At 37.9% G+C, this 16213-nt stretch overlaps 1 protein-coding gene across 2 annotated transcripts; it reads right to left on the bottom strand.

Moving 5' to 3' along the window:
• Positions 1-2425: 2425 nt before the first annotated feature.
• Positions 2426-16008, bottom strand: b3gat1b (beta-1,3-glucuronyltransferase 1 (glucuronosyltransferase P) b). Of its 2 annotated transcripts, none has more exons than XM_048180950.1 (9): positions 15449-16008; positions 14656-14729; positions 9176-9349; positions 8860-9085; positions 7344-7408; positions 6075-6193; positions 4401-4912; positions 4030-4326; positions 2426-3909 (listed from the first exon to the last, which is right to left on the bottom strand). In XM_048180950.1, exons 6-9 carry the CDS (start codon positions 6184-6186, stop codon positions 3823-3825), a joined length of 1008 nt encoding a protein of 335 aa, XP_048036907.1. In that variant the 5' UTR covers positions 6187-6193; positions 7344-7408; positions 8860-9085; positions 9176-9349; positions 14656-14729; positions 15449-16008; the 3' UTR covers positions 2426-3822. The 2 variants fall into 2 exon arrangements, with proteins under 2 accessions (XP_048036907.1, XP_048036906.1); XM_048180949.1 differs by lacking the exon at positions 15449-16008 and adding an exon at positions 14832-15400.
• Positions 16009-16213: the final 205 nt, after the last annotated feature.

Genomic DNA, 16213 nt, shown 5'->3' with positions numbered 1-16213 from the left:
GATTTCCTTTGCTCTCGCGCAAACCTGGACGCGCGCTCTCAAATATACAGTGCTCTCTTATGAACTGCCTCTCCTCGCTCAAATATTGCATGCGCACGCTCAAACTGTTTCCTATGTGCTCAAACGTGTCCTGCGCGCTCAAACTGCACCTGTACGCTCACGAATCTCTCCGTGCTCTTGCAGAAATTAATATGCTTTTGGATTAAACGCTGTCAAAAGTTAGCAACCAATCAAAAGAGAAGACTGATCCATGAAAATGATACGTGGAATCTTATTGGCTGAGAGTGAACTGCGCCTGGAATTCTTTCTACAAAAATGGATATTTCATTTCTTTACATTTTAATAATATTTAATCATATTAATCAAAATGCAGGTCATATCTTAGAAATGGCTTGGAATGGGGCGCTTGGATGTTTTCTATACTAATAAGCTTGTTTGTCTAACTCCATCACATTACAGGACAAACCCCACTGAATGATTTATCCAAAACCATCATATTAGCCAATATCATGGACCAAAACATTAAATTAAACATTAATTAAAAACAAAAGATTAAACAACTAATTTAATGTTATAAATCAGTCTATTTAGAAATGTGTAAAATGTTATAAAGCCTATTGAAAAATATGTATTAATTTAAATGAATTAATTACAATATCGTTTGAAATTAATGAAGACATGTTTCGTCCAGTGTTTTTAAACGAATTTCTTGAATGAATGATTCTGATACATCAAATACATTTTAACAGTCACTGGTCACCACCTACTGGCAGAACAGTGTAATAACATTAGTTTCAAAGGTCATTTATTGCTGAAATCAGTGTATATTCGGACTATAAATTGTTATTGCAATACCTGCATTATTATTTAATGTTTGCAACACAGAAGTAGCAATAGTGTGTTGTTGAAAATACTTTGTGAAGCGGTTTAAAACATATAGCTTACATGACCACTGCTTTCAGCGGCAATTCAAAAGCAGGTTTAAATATTCCGGTATTATCATAATTTCAGAGGTTTAATAGACATAACTGAATCGTTGTCATTTAAGAATAAGATTGCGTTCTTTTGATTAATTGTGCATACATAAGAGCTTAAGTATTTTTGTATATCATGTTTTATACCAGACCTCATTGACTATGGTGGTATGTGTGATCTCCACATTTTAATGATGATTTGACCCTGATCTTGTTCGGTCTTAAATCAGAAGATATTTGTTGGTAATACTTTACAATAAGGTTTCATTAACATTATTTAAACTTCATTAAATATTAATGCAGTTAAACTAATAATGAACTAATTAACTAATAATGAACTGCACTTCTACAGCATTTATTAATATTTGTTAATGTTAATTTCAACATTTACTAATACATTATTAAAATCAAAAGTTGTATTTGTTAACATTAGTAAATGCACTGTGAAGTAAACAACCAACAAACAGCTGTATTTTTAACATTAACAAAGATTAGTAATTACAGTAATGTATTGCACATTTTTAGTTCATGTTAGATAATACATTAAAAACCTTATTGTAAAATGTTACCTATTTTTTATATAAATTTCAGCACAAAACGTATGACCACAATAACTTTAAGAAACATTTTTTGTTTGTTTGTTTAGATAAATCGGGGTTTGACCTGTAATGTGGTGCAGTTATAGGTTACATTTGATAAATATTATTAAATTGTAAAGAAATGAAATATATATTTTTGTCGAAAGAATTCCAGGCGCAGTTCACTCTCAGCCAATAAGATTCCACGTATCATTTTCATGGATCAGTCTTCTCTTCTGATTGGTTGATAACTTTTGACAGCGTTTAATCCAAAAGCATATTAATTTCTGCAAGAGCACGGAGAGATTCGTGAGGTGCAGTTTGAGCGCGCAGGACACGTTTGAGCACGCAGGAAACAGTTTGAGCGTGCACACGCAATATTTGAGCGAGAGGAGAGGCAGTTCATAAGAGAGCACTGTATATTTGAAAGCGCACGTCCAGGTTTGCGCGAGAGCAAAGGAAATCAGCACGCGAGCGGACAGATTTGCGCTCGCGCATTACATTGATATGCTCTCGCGTCACAATAATGTGCTCTCGACATTTGACAGTAAAATAACGCTATATATATAACTGCACTTATAGTTGAGAGCTCGGGAGGGCAGGGAGCGAGAGATTTAAAGGGGCCGCGCAGCCTGAATCGGTGCATAGTTAATGATGCCCCAAAATAGGCAGTTAAAAAAATTAATTAAAATCTATGGGGTATTTTGAGCTGAAACTTCACAGACACATTCAGGGGACACCTTAGACTTATATTACATCTTTTGAAAAGACGTTCTATGGCACCTTTAATGAAGTTGTTGTGCAGCAGTGTTATATCTTTTATACACTACACAACTTTTAAAATCAGAAGAAATTTTAAATCACAACGCATCATACATTTTGCAAAATTTATTAATGATCACAGAGAAAAACAGGACATCATACACTTGCAAGATCACACAAACTACCAGATTGTCAAGTCGTTCCAACTATACACAGATGCCACATTCAACCACTCCAGACACATCAGCCTGCCATCCTGGAACGGTCAGGGTGTCATCACTCACAGTAAGAATCAATGATGCCACAACATTGTTCAGCGTCTGAATTCCATAAGAAATGAAATAAAATTTCACAGGTGCGAATGTGTTGGTTTGTGTTTTTATATGTAATAATAACTCAATATTACAGGTTTTTATACTATGATAACTTTTTAATGTTGTGCTAGCTGATGCGTTCGTTTTGTTGTATTGTGTTAGGTTAGCAAAATCATCTGCTGAAGTCTATTTCAGATATAGATATTCATACATGCATCTAACTATGGTTCCAGATGAACAGTCAATTTGCTCTCGATTGTTCATGGACCGGTGTTTTGACCGTTCCAATATGGCGGACTGCTTAAATACAGTGGCCCATAGAAACAGCTACTAATGAGGCAGCTATGTTTATATATCTATGGTTCCAACACAGCAAACTCACAAAGAAACATGTGCCTTGTTGCTAGGAGATTTGTGACAAATGAAAACAATATCCATTCTAAAATAGGCTCAAAATATCGAACATGTTTGATATCTTCCAAATGGAATGAATCATAAGTTGCATCCCAAATGACACACTATATACTATGTACTCATTCATGTAGTGCGTGAATTGTAAAAGGTTATTTTGTCATTTAACAATGGAGTCCCTCCCCCTCCGCTATGTAATTAAATCTGCGACAGTTGAGTGCATGAAGTGTCCAACATTCCACACTTAGTTTTTTCCATTAATTTAGTGCATCATCCGGGTATTTAAAGTGCACTTTTTCTTTTTGGAATTTTCAGTGTGAACACACTACTTGCACTATTTGTACTTAAAAACGTCATAGAATAGTGCATAAGTACGTGAATTGGGATGCATCTATAGTCTCAAGCTAAAAAATCAGAGTTGGTGGCCACCATGCAAGTTTCTGAAAAATCTGTCAATTCTAACTGCCTAAAATTGGTAGACTGGCTCTGACTTTTGGCAGTTAGACTACTCCAGACTGCAAACAGGGCAAAAATCTGTGCAAAAGTCATGGGAAATAAATTGTTGTGAAACTTTCAAGAGTTTGACTCTTTACATTTCCATTAAATCCCTTTTAATTGAGAGTTGCCCTTTAGTGAGAGTGTCTTAGTCAAATACTCGAGTCTGTCTTTGACAAGGGGACAGTTTAAATTCAGTGTGCTGAATAATTCTTTCTTTCTTGCTTGCTGCTAATCCAGTTTTGACAGGATACTTCAGTATTAAAAAAAATGCATGACAGCAGTTCATCATACTTCCACGCTGGCATTTGTAAATCCCTTTTTTCCTTCATTCACAAGCAAGGGTCTTTCTGTCCGGGTGTGCCAAACCAGTACCTGAAAAAGACGAAGAACCCATTTTTCTTTTTGCTTTGACAAGCCTTGTACTTTCCAAAAGAAAAAAAAAGAAACTAAAAAGATTTGGCAAGGTTATGAAGGTTCAGGTTTAGGACTCACCTTTGTGCAGTTAGAGGCTTTGGGTTCCAGGTCACTGAGAGTGACCAGATCCTGTAGCAAGCTGCTCTCCTGGTATCCGCCTTTTACCCCTTTTAGCTTAAAGTAGGCTTGAGGTTTACTGAGGATGAGCTGAAGGTTCACTGCAAACCCAGCCATGTCGATGGCAAAAGGTCGATGAGGGTCAAACACCGTCCTCCAGCCGAACACTTTGCCTTGAGAATTGATTTTGGGCGACTCGTACCGGAGACCTCCGACGAAGGCGACCGGCCAGACAGAAGCTTTACGAGTCCAACGCATCTGCGGTACAAAGAGGATGGAATCGGTCATGTGAATGGACACAAACAATGAATAGCAGATCAAAGGTACTGTACCTCCTCAAACAGCTCCAAGCTGTAAGTGTTGTCATCATCTGCAAAATACACAACTCCTTTATGACCCGAGCTGGAGTTGATGTTCTCCCTGAGCCAGCGGAGAGCCAGGTTCCTCTGCATGGTTCCACGTGGAATACGAGCATTTCTGGGCTTCTTCAACACTTTGAGATTTGGAGGAGTCTCTACGTTCAAGTGGGTGTAATTCATTCCCGTGTTCTCCAGCAGTCTGGACACCATCGCCGTCCTCTGTGCCGCGTCCTCCACCACTAGCCAGTGAAGTTTGGGGACATGTAGGAGAGTGTTAGTGAGGCGGGTCAACTCTGCCTTCTGGACGGGTCTACTGTAGGTTGGAGTTATTACATGAAGAGTTGGCAATGCATCAGACCAGGGTGGAGAGTGGCTGTGGACGTATTTAATCCGGGTGATCTCAGTGATGTGCTTGTTCTTTATGATGCAGGACTCATGATGTCTAAAGCTTCTTTGGTGAGCTTTACTGGCCCCAGTTCTGTTAACTGTCCATCAAAAAAACAAAATTCTCCAAGAGTTTAGAGTAGGGAGGTATAAGTGGGTATAATCAGGTGTGTGGTTATAATCAGGTGTACTGAATCAGGTGTGTTAGCGTCAAAGTTCCAGTTGCAAAGGCAGTCTATGGAGAGACAGAAAGCTCTCTGATTTCATCAATAAGATCTTCATTTGTGTTCCGAAGATGAACGAAAGTCTTACGGGTGTGGAAAGACATGAGGGTGAGTAATTAATGATAGAATTTGCGTTTTTGGGTGAACTAACCTTTTAAGGCCCTGTTTCCACCTGGTATTAACAGTGCTAAATACAGGTGTAAACAGGGTCTAAAATGTTTTGAGCTTGTCCACTTTCAACCACTTCCAAAGGTAGTCGAAAACACATTCGACGGGATTGATTTCGTAATGTAGACGCTCATGTGGTCGAATGCATTCGAACAGCCTCAAAAGACTCTCCGCCTACTGATCTAATGCTTAACATTATGGGAAGCATGCTAGCCAGATGGGATTTAAACTTTGTCGGCTGAAGACCTAAGTTTGGTTTGAAGACGAAAAATGTACCAAGCACAATGTTCTCTTGCCATTACTGACTTTTTGTCCATTAGATCAAAAGATCTGAGAAAACAAAACAAAGCAAAATCAGGACAGAAGTGGTTGAAAATTGACAAAAGATACGGATTAAAACACCAGATGCGAACAGGAATATGTCTCCTTCGTCTACTTCTGATCTGATTGACCAAAGCGTATCTTAATACCAGGTGTAAACAGGGCCTTATTTTGAAGATCTGAAAAAACGTACACATTTACCTGCCCATAGACCCTCTCCTCAAAGAAATCAGGACAGAAGTGGTCAAAAGAGATGGATTAAAACACCTGCTGTAAACGGGTATGTGTCTCCCTCTTCTAACTGTGATCCGATCGACCAAAGTGCATCTTAATACCAGGTGTAAACAGGGCCATAGTGGTAATGCAGGGAATAGCGAATCATCCACAAAGCCTGACACAAGACAGTACCATATGCTACTCGCAACTAGATAGGCAACAGGATGAGCCACAACATCTAATGCCGTGTGCCAAAGGCACCAAAATGTAAGATGCTATACCATTAAATGCCTAAATTAACTATAGCATTTGAAAGAATGATCTTAGTATTTACCTTTCAGAACTGGAAGCAACGGGTTGCCAGCACGTTGGTGCCAAAATGTGATGAGTAAAGTCCATGGTAACACAATCAAAACGAGTGCCAGGAAGTCCTTTCTCTTAGGCATGTCTTACCTGTGGCAAACAAGTCATCTTAGGGATTGGTATTAAAAGGATACTGATGCAGTGAGATCCAGTCAGACGAATAAGTGATGGATGAAAATGATTTTATTCATAAGTAATGAATAAATTAATAATAAAAATTATTTATCTCTGAGTAAAATAACATTGCCACAAAAGTAAAGAAGAGGGGCCCTTACTGCCTCAAGCAATATCCAAGAGCAAGAAAGAGTAGCTCTGTAGGAACTTTACAAACACACATAAGTTCAGATCAAATGAGGAACTGGAAAATCAATCATGTCCAAAACAAACAAAAAACAAAAATTGTTTTCTAAGAATCAGGTCTATCCCCCTTGGTACTACATTCTGCAAGTGTTGCTAAACAGTGCTTTTAACACTCTTGAGAGCTCATGCAACACTTGACATGAGACAGGGTACCAGACTTGGCAGGCAGAAATAAGGAAATATGTCTCAAATTCTGAAGAAGTGGCAACTAAATGTAGACACATATATATTTTTAAAGCAGCGGTGAACTACATGTCTGAATTGAATAGATGGATATGAGTATATGAGCTATGAGTATGTGATATCAAAAGATATTATGGCTAAAAAGAACAATCATAAATGGATTGATATAAGAATAATTCAAATATATTTGAAAAATAATTAGAATTTTTGAATAGAATTTACTTTGATTTACTCTATTTGTTTTCTAGTTGAAATATATTTAAAGTTCAAGGAAATCAAATGTTAAAAGGATGTTTTTTTAAAGTTTTTTAAAGCTTTATAAGTGCTAAGGCAAAAATCACTATTATCATACTTGGGGTTAATTATTGAAAAATTTGCTGCCATCACTGCACACATCCCGGCAATGTGCAGCATATGATTCATAGCTTTTTAGGATGAGATAAGTCAGGTTCTACTTGGAAAAAAAGTCTGGGGGGAAAAAAAGAGAGATCCTCTGCAACTTCTTTTTCCCAGAAAATAGGTCAGCATAAGCTTTAAACTGAATACAAATTTAAAGATACCAAAAATTCTAATGCATCCTCTCAATCTCAGGTCTCTTAAGAGGTGTTTCAATTTCACATCTTCAGTAGATACTCCAGCAGGACATTCTCTATGATAGAGATGTTTTTCTGTTTCTCTGCATGTTAAATGAGCTTACCGGTGTTTATCCCTCCCTTTTCATAGTCCCAGCAGCAGTCAACGTCTGAGCAACTCCATCAGGAACTGCATCACATAATCACATTTAGACTCAGATATTATGACCCGTAATCATTTGATGTACAATTTAAAATAATGGAAAAATATATAATAGATAGTGAAATATTTTAGAGCATAACTGGAACAAATATATATTCCAAATATGAATTCCTGGTCAGCATGACACGCCATGAAAATTCATGCTGAACATTCTCTATGGTTTGGCAGGTCATTCTGTCCATAAGAATATCAGACAAACATGTCAAACAGGAAGACAGATGAATGAGAACTCTGCTCAGGAACAGAGCAGCTCTGAAAGCCGTCAACACACACATATATTCTATCTCTGTCAATTATTTGGGTGTTAGATTTAGGTCAGACCATTGTGTGTCTCAGTAAGCCACAAAATAATGAGCGCCGCCAGGGAATCAGACTGAAGTCCGATTATGCCACTGAACTGAGCTGAAGTATTTTATCTGGTCTTAAGTCAGTAAAACTGCATAATGGCACGTTAATATTTAACAAATTATAATATGCTAATTTCTTTTATGAATTTAATGAATATAAATTTACAATATAAATAATATGGTAACACTGTAAAATAAGGTTCCATTAGTTCATGTAAGTTAATGCTTTAATTAACAATGAACAATACATCTATTACAGTATTTATTAATCTTTGTTAATGTTAGTTAATAAAAATACAACAGTTCATTGATAGTTCATGTTAGATCAGGTCTGTTAAATAATTTGAACAGATACATCTTTTGATTTTAATAATGTATTATTAAATGCTAAAAATTAATCATAATCTAAGATTAATAAATGTTAGTTGTTTTCATTGTTAGTTAATGTTAACTAATGTTAACAAATGAAACCTTATAATTTTATCAATAGTACAATAAAATTCTATAATTTTTGTAATATTATATATAAATGTATATATGTGCTAATTTGTCATGAAATGAATGGCATAATGCAAACAAATCTTTTCATTATGGACATGATTTCATGAGATTCATTCATAATGTTCTCCAAAACGCTGTCAAATAACCAAAACCCCTTTACATTTTCTACGATCAATGGTTTAATCTTTCTGAAGATCCTTCATGAGCATCATAATCGCTTGCCTGTCCCCATTTCTTATGCAAGAGGCCCAGATCCACTCCTTACTGTTTAGACAAACATTTAAACAACCAATAAAAAGGCAGCACTGCTTGGTGCCTCGCACTTGTTTCAGTTTGTTTATTGTGCGTGTGTCCCAGAGGGAGATATGGATGTGTTGCTAAAACTGGCTGTAAGAGAAAACTGAAGCTCTATATATTCAGCACAACTCAAGCTCGCATTAAAAAGCTTAGCAATTGTACATTTTTAAAACTGTGACAATAAAACATTTAAACACTTTACACTTTTGCATTTAAGAGGAAAGCATATCAGAGATTTTATAAAGATTTTATATTAAAGCCAGTTTTACTTACATATTCCATATATCTCTCGTTGCCTTGAAGCGACCATTTACACACTGTATATCTGTCAGATATCCTGCTGCTGGCCTTTGAGAAAGAAAAGACAATAAGAGACAGAGAGAGAAAGACGGCTGCTGGGCTGGTGTCAGCACTGCCAGGGCCAGCAGGGGGATGAGAGGTCATCCCTCTAGAAGAATGTGTCCTCTCATTCAGACAACAAAGACTGCAATTGTGGATGCTGATGGGAGATGGCAGCAGAAACAAAGGGCAATCATCAACAACGTCATCAACTGAAATTCTAAAAACACGAGGAATACAATAATATTACCTCAAGAATGAGGCTTTGTTTTATCCATGAAGGTTCTGAGACTGTTCTGAGATTCTGTGAAGTGAGAGTTTTCCTCATGATCATCACACAATGTCTTTCCTGTTTATTTATCACAGATCAGATCATCCCACTTGAGTAAAGCTGCCATGGTCTGCCTCAATCACTGTGAAGGGGCTGAGTTGAAAAAAAGGACACAAAAAATTAGACCGCAAAATCAGAGTGAACTGGAGATTAGGCAGTTAAATCGGATGGAGATGGAAATCGGACAGTAAAAGCAAACTGTGGTGAACGTCAAGGAGTGAAATCAGACTGTCAGAAGGTATATTCAGACTGAGATGGAAATCAGGCAGAGGAAGAGATCAGACTGAAAAATCAGACTGAGGTGGAAATCAGACAGGAGGAGATAAGAATGCAAATCATAGAGTGAGTTCATATCAGACAGTACTGAGGTGGAGACTGGATGGTGAAGTCGGACTGTCAAGTGAAATTCACAGAAAGTGAAATCAGACTGGGGTGTAGATCAGAGTGGAGATAAGATGATGAAATCAGACTCCGGTGGAGATGAGACTGATTTTACTATCCAATCAGACTGAGGTAGAAATCAAAGAATGAAATCAGACTGTCAGACAGTGAAATCAGGATGTGGTGGATATCAGACAGTGAAATCAGACTGTTAGAAAGTAAAATCATGAAGTGGCTATGAGAATCGGATTGAGGTAGAAATCAGACAGAGGTGGAGATCAAACTGCAAAATCAGCCTGAGTTGGAAATCAGAGAGTGAAATCAAACTCAAGATGACATCAGATAGTAAAGTGAAACAGGTGGAAATTGGATAGTAAAATCAGACTGTCAGACAGTGAACTTATTAAGTGTCACGGTTGAAGATCCGCAGTCTCTGTCTGTGGTCTGTGTTTATGTTGTGCTGTCACGTTAATTGTTTCATGTGGGCGTCGCCGCTGATTGTTTGATCAGCGGCAGCTGTTTTCAATCCAGGACTGCCTATTTATTGCCTTGTCTTTCGTCTCGTGTTTGTCAGATCGTTGTTGGAGTTCCCTGTTTCTGTTCCCCTGTTTTCCTCGTGTGTGCTTCCGTTTGGAGTTGGTTCTTCGTGTCTTCGTTCTGGATTATTGTTTCATCGTTGGATTCTTCACTTCTGCTCACACTCCCACGGACTTCACCACGATCATCTCACCATGGCCCACCGAAGTCCCTGTGTCGCCGCTCTCCTGCTGTTTGTGTGTTTGTTCCTGACTTTCTGGCGTGAAGCTCAATAAATGAGATATTTTGACTTGCACTTGCATCTATCTTTATTTCCCGTGACATTAAGCTGCATATCAGAACTGAGGTGCAGATCAGAATGAGATATCAGACCAAAGTGGAGATAAGATGATGAAATCAGACTCTGGTGGATATGAGACTGTGAAATCAGACTCAGGTGGGGATCACACAATGAAATCAGACTCAGTGGAAATCAGAGAAAGAAATCAGTATATCAGATAGTGAAATCAGGATGTGGTGGATATCAGACAATTAAATCAGACAGAATGTAAAATCATACTGAAGTGGCTATGAAACAGTGGAATCGGATAGAGGTGGAGATCAGACTGCAAAATCAGCCTGAGTTGGAAATCAGAGAGTGAAATCAGACTCGAGTTGATATCAGACAGTAAAGTCAGGCTGAGTTGGAAATCAGACTGAGATAGTAAAAACAGACTGTCAGACAGTGAACTCAAGTTGCATATCAGAAAGTGGAATCAGACAGAGGTGCAGATCAGAATGACATATCAGACCAAAGGGAAGATAAGATGATGAAATCAGACTCTGATGTAGATGAGACTGTGAAATCAGTCTCAGGTGGGGATCACACAATGAAATCAGACTCAGCTGCAAATCAGAGAAAGAAATCAGTAAATCTGAAATCAGACTGTCAGAAAGTAAAATCATACTTAATTGGCAATGAGACAGTGGAATTGGACTGAGGTAGAAATCAGACAGAGGTAAAGATCAGACTGTAAAATCAGACATGTGCAAATTAGAGAGTGAAATCAAATATGGGTTGGTATTAGACAGTAAAGACAAAATAAGATGAAATCAGACATTGAAATCAGACTGATGTGGAGATCGGATTGTGAAATCAGCTCTCAAAGAGTAAAATCATAAACCAAGATATCAGAAAGTGAAATCAGACTGGAGTGTAGATGAGAGTGAGATATACAATATGACTGAGGTGTAGATTAGGAAGTGCAATCAAACTGAGGTGGAAATCAGTTAGTAAAACAGACTATCAGAAAGTAAAATGAGACTGAGGAAGAAATCAGACACAGGTGGAGATCAGACTGAGGAGGAAATCAGAAATCAGACTGGCAGACATTGAAATCAAACTCCGGTTGAAATCAGACAGTAAAAACTCGGACATTGAAATCAAACTGAGGTGGAGACTGGATGGTGAAATCAGACTGGCAGTGAAATCATAAAACTGGATATCAGAAAGTGAAATCAGACTGGGGTGTAGATCAGAGTAAGATATCAGACCAAAGTGGAGATAAGATGATGAAATCAGACTCCGGTGGAGATGAGACTGTGAAATCAGACTGAGGTGGAAATCAGAGAATGAAATCAGACTGTCAGTGAAATCAGGATGTGGTGGATATCAGGCAGTGAAATCAGACTGTCAGAAAGTAAAATCATACTCAAGTGGTTATGAGACAATGCAATCGGATTGAGGTAGGAATCAGACAGAGGTGAAGATCAGACTGCAAAATCAGGTGGAAATCAGAGAGTGAATCAAACTCAGGTCAATATTAGACTGAGATGGAAATCAGACATTGAAATCAGATGGAGGTGGAGATCAGATGGTGAAATCATAAACCAAGATAACAGAAAGTGAAATCAGACTGGGGAGTAGATGAGAGTGAGATATACTACTGAGGTGTAAAGTGAAATCAAACTGAAGTGGATATCAGTTAGTAAAACAGACTGAGAAATTAAAATCAGACTGAGGTGGACATCAGACACAGGTAGAGATCGGACTGAGGAGGAAATCAGATTGATAAAATCAGACTGGCAGACAGTGAAATCAAACTGAGGAAAAGACTGGATGATGAAATCTGACTGTCAGTGAAATCATAAAACTGGATATCAGAAAGTGAAATCAGACTGGGGTGAAGTCAGATCAGAGTAAGATATCAGACCAAGATGGAGATAAGATGATGAAACTGATGATGATGAGACTGTGAAATCAGGCTGAGGTGGAAATCAGAGAATGAAATCAGACTGTCAGTGAAATCAGGATGTGGTGGATATCAGGCAGTGAAATCAGACTGTCAGAAAGTAAAATCATACTGAAGTGGCTATGAGACAATGCAATCAGATTGAGGTAGATATCAGACAGAGGTGAAGATCAGACTGCAAAATCAGGTGGAAATCAGAGAGTGAATCAAACTCAGGTCAATATTAGACTGAGATGGAAATCAGACATTGAAATCAGATGGAGGTGGAGATCAGATGGTGAAATCATAAACCAAGATATCAGAAAGTGAAATCAGACTGGAGTGTAGATGACAGTGAGATATACAGTATGGATGAGGTGTAGATTAGGAAGTGCAATCAAACTGAGGTGGAAATCAGTTAGTAAAACAGACTATCAGAAAGTAAAATCAGACTGAGGTAGAAATCAGACACAGGTGGAGATCAGACTGAGGAGGAAATCAGAAATCAGACTGGCAGACATTGAAATCAAACTCCGGTTGAAATCAGACAGTAAAAACTCGGACATTGAAATCAAACTGAGGTGGAGACTGGATGGTGAAATCAGACTGGCAGTGAAATCATAAAACTGGATATCAGAAAGTGAAATCAGACTGGGGTGTAGTCAGATCAGAGTAAGATATCAGACCAAGATGGAGATAAGATGATGAAACTGATGATGATGAGACTGTGAAATCAGACTGAGGTGGAAATCAAAGAATGAAATCAGACTGTCAGTGAAATCAGGATGTGGTGGATATCAGGCAGTGAAATCAGACTGTCAGAAAGTAAAATCATACTCAAGTGGCTATGAGACAATGCAATCGGATTGAGGTAGAAATCAGACAGAGGTGAAGATCAGACTGCAAAATCAGGTGGAAATCAGAGAGTCAATCAAACTCAGGTCAATATTAGACTGAGATGGAAATCAGACATTGAAATCAGGTGGAGATCAGATGGTGAAATCATAAACCAAGATAACAGAAAGTGAAATCAGACTGGGGAGTAGATGAGAGTGAGATATACTACTGAGGTGTATATTAGAAAGTGAAATAAAACTGAAGTGGAAATCAGTTAGTAAAACAGACTGTGAGAAATTAAAATCAGACTGAGGTGCATATCAGACAATGGAATAAGACTGAGGTAGAAATCAGACACAGGTGGAGATCAGACTGAGGAGGAAATCAGACTGGCAGACAGTGAAATCAAACTGAGGTGGAGACTGGATGATGAAATCAGACTGGGGTGTAGATCAAAGTGAGATATCAGACTATGGTGGAAATCAAAACGAGATCAGACACAGCAATGAAATACTCCGGACGAGATGAGGTTTTTTTTCAGACTGAGGTTGAAATCAGTAAGATTTAACTTTTTCCACTTTCACTTTTCAGATATCAGTCCCATTTAAATAGCAAACAAAGAACATCTGTGAACCATTTTTTACAATAGTACTACACGTACAAATATCGTCAGGTCCTGAATACTAACTCAACAATCTGAAAGTATGCATAATGACTGTTGCTATGGCAACAGATGGAACAAATCTGGCAGCAGATAACTGGTAAAAACGACAGACGGTTCACACTGACACTGCTCCTCTGCTCTGTTCTCCCTCTCTCCCTCCCCCTCTCTCTTGTACTGATGTGTATTGTTTCAACATGAGATTTCCTCCTCAATCCAATCTGCACAAAAGATGTGCAAATACACAAGCTGAAAATGCCCTGCCCTGGTTAAACTGACAAATCACACAAAAACCAAGAGACCAGATTTCGTGGCTTTTAGTTTTAAGAAACCTAATTTTAAGTGGAATCTGTCACTAAATCATTTAATTAGGTCATTAAAAGCTATTAATGCAATCCTTTACTTCACGGGACAATGCTGTGAGCTCCTGGGGCGGTTTGGCTGATGTCCATTTATTGATGTCCGTGCACATGTCACAGCTGAGTTTAAAAACACCCTCTAACTGTCCTAATCGATGCCTTCAGCGGAGCAGACAGATAACCCTGCACGGTCACGTCCACGTGCTACAGTAATCACAGTTTCTGAGCTGTAAAGACTAAATGCAGAAAAGAAACGTTCAGCAACGTATTAAACAGCCTTGTCAAAATTCTTAGCACAGCACTTCCATGTGACTGGGTCAGTAATTCTGTAATTTTAGAAATTATTTTTACAATAGCAGAGTATGAAATAATGATGTTTCAGTATTTTGATTGTAGATGAAGATATTATCATACCTGAATGCCTACAAGTGAGCTGAGTCCTGCCCTGTACAAATTCTTCACTCGTTTTTGTTTTTTTTCCCTTGCTCCTGCAAAGAGAATAATAATAAAAAAAAAATTTAAAGGCACATTCTAATCTAAAATGTGTTTTTTACAAAACAAAGAAAACAAGACAGACACTGTAACATAACCTTATCTGAAGAGGAGTAAAGCATCCTGTGCTGCTTCTCTTTCTCTCTCCGAATGCCTCACTCACTCACACACACACACATGTACAAACACACATAACAAGTTGAAACATGTTGATTTCTGAAAAATTCCATGGTCATACAGATCCATTATAGAGACATTAGGCATTAAAGGTGCGGTAAGTAGATTTTGAACAACGCTGTTGGACATTGTTGATATGGACTCTCTTCATTGCTCTGCCTCCAAAACTCATACTCCAATCCTAACCACCCTCCTCCGAGTCGGTCTCAAACCCCTGCCCGATCACTGCTGGCATGCAAGGCGAATGCATTAACAATTACGCTAAACACCACATTCTCTAGCAGTTCTCAGTGTGCAGTAGTTTAACTGCAAATCTCTCACTATCTGGCCACTGTTACACACGCAATGCGAGTGCATGTCTATTTGTTACAGCTGACGTGCAACAAAATGCTTCACGAAACATAAAGTGCAGTTGATGAACGAACGACAAGGAGGCACAAAAAATGAATGTACAGTACACAAGAGTAAATACAAAGTGTTCGTTGTTAGTCGCCAACAGTACAGCAGCTCCAGACAATCAAAACCCAGTGTTACTCACATGAGAAGCAGGATCAAAGCAGCCTCCGCATCTGTTTTCAGGCCTTCCCACTTTCCCACTTCCCACCTTCATTCCAGTTATATTCTTTTGAGCTCTTTTGTATTGTGTCCCATCTCTCGTTCTGCAGATTTATTTTTTCTTATTTTCAAATTTCCCTCTTGCTTGTTCTCTCTCCTAGACCGTCATACACCCCCTAATGCTGATTGGTTAGACGTTTGTTGTTGGTGTCGACCCGACTGACTACCTAACAGTGTTTTTGAAATTATAGTCCACCTTTAAATTGTCATTTGAACTGCAATTTTCTTCTACTAAGAGTTTCATATATGACATTTGGCTGTAAAAATCTAAAGGAAAAGTGAGAGTAATTTAAAACCCACACTAAAAAAAAGTGGTCACCTGCAATTGTTATCTTAAAAAGCTGTTTTTTTACTTGATTTAACCCATTAAAATGTATTTTGTTGTTACAAATTAATGTATTTAGGTTGATTCAGCGATAAGTCGTCATATTTTAAATAAAATCTGTTACTTTTCCATGTTATCACTTTTTTATTTTTAATTATATAATAATTTCAATTAACAATATAATACAGTGCCCTCCACTAATATTGGCACCCTTAGTAAATATAAGTGGCTGTAAAAATAAATCTGCATTGTTTATCCTTTTAATCTTTCATTCAAAAAATTCACAAAAATCTAACCTAGTAAAACAATTGAAAGAGGGGTTCAAGAAAAATCCTCCTCGCTCATCCAAAAACAATCTCCAGC

This window comes from Megalobrama amblycephala, linkage group LG2, assembly GCF_018812025.1.
Source record: "Megalobrama amblycephala isolate DHTTF-2021 linkage group LG2, ASM1881202v1, whole genome shotgun sequence".
Taxonomy (NCBI): Eukaryota; Metazoa; Chordata; class Actinopteri; order Cypriniformes; family Xenocyprididae; genus Megalobrama; species Megalobrama amblycephala.
The sequence above is the reverse complement of the archived record's forward strand: the minus strand, read 5'-3'. Positions and strand labels throughout refer to the sequence as shown.

Bases quoted from the DNA above. Each gene is read 5' to 3' on its own strand.
- b3gat1b (XM_048180950.1), bottom strand. From the start codon at position 6,186: ATGCCTAAGAGAAAGGACTTCCTGGCACTCGTTTTGATTGTGTTACCA. The intron at 4,327-4,400 runs GTACAGTACCTT...TTTGTACCGCAG, and splicing joins GCTTGGAGCTGTTTGAGGAG to ATGCGTTGGACTCGTAAAGC. The intron at 3,910-4,029 runs GTGAGTCCTAAA...CGTCTTTTTCAG, and splicing joins AAGCCTCTAACTGCACAAAG to GTACTGGTTTGGCACACCCG.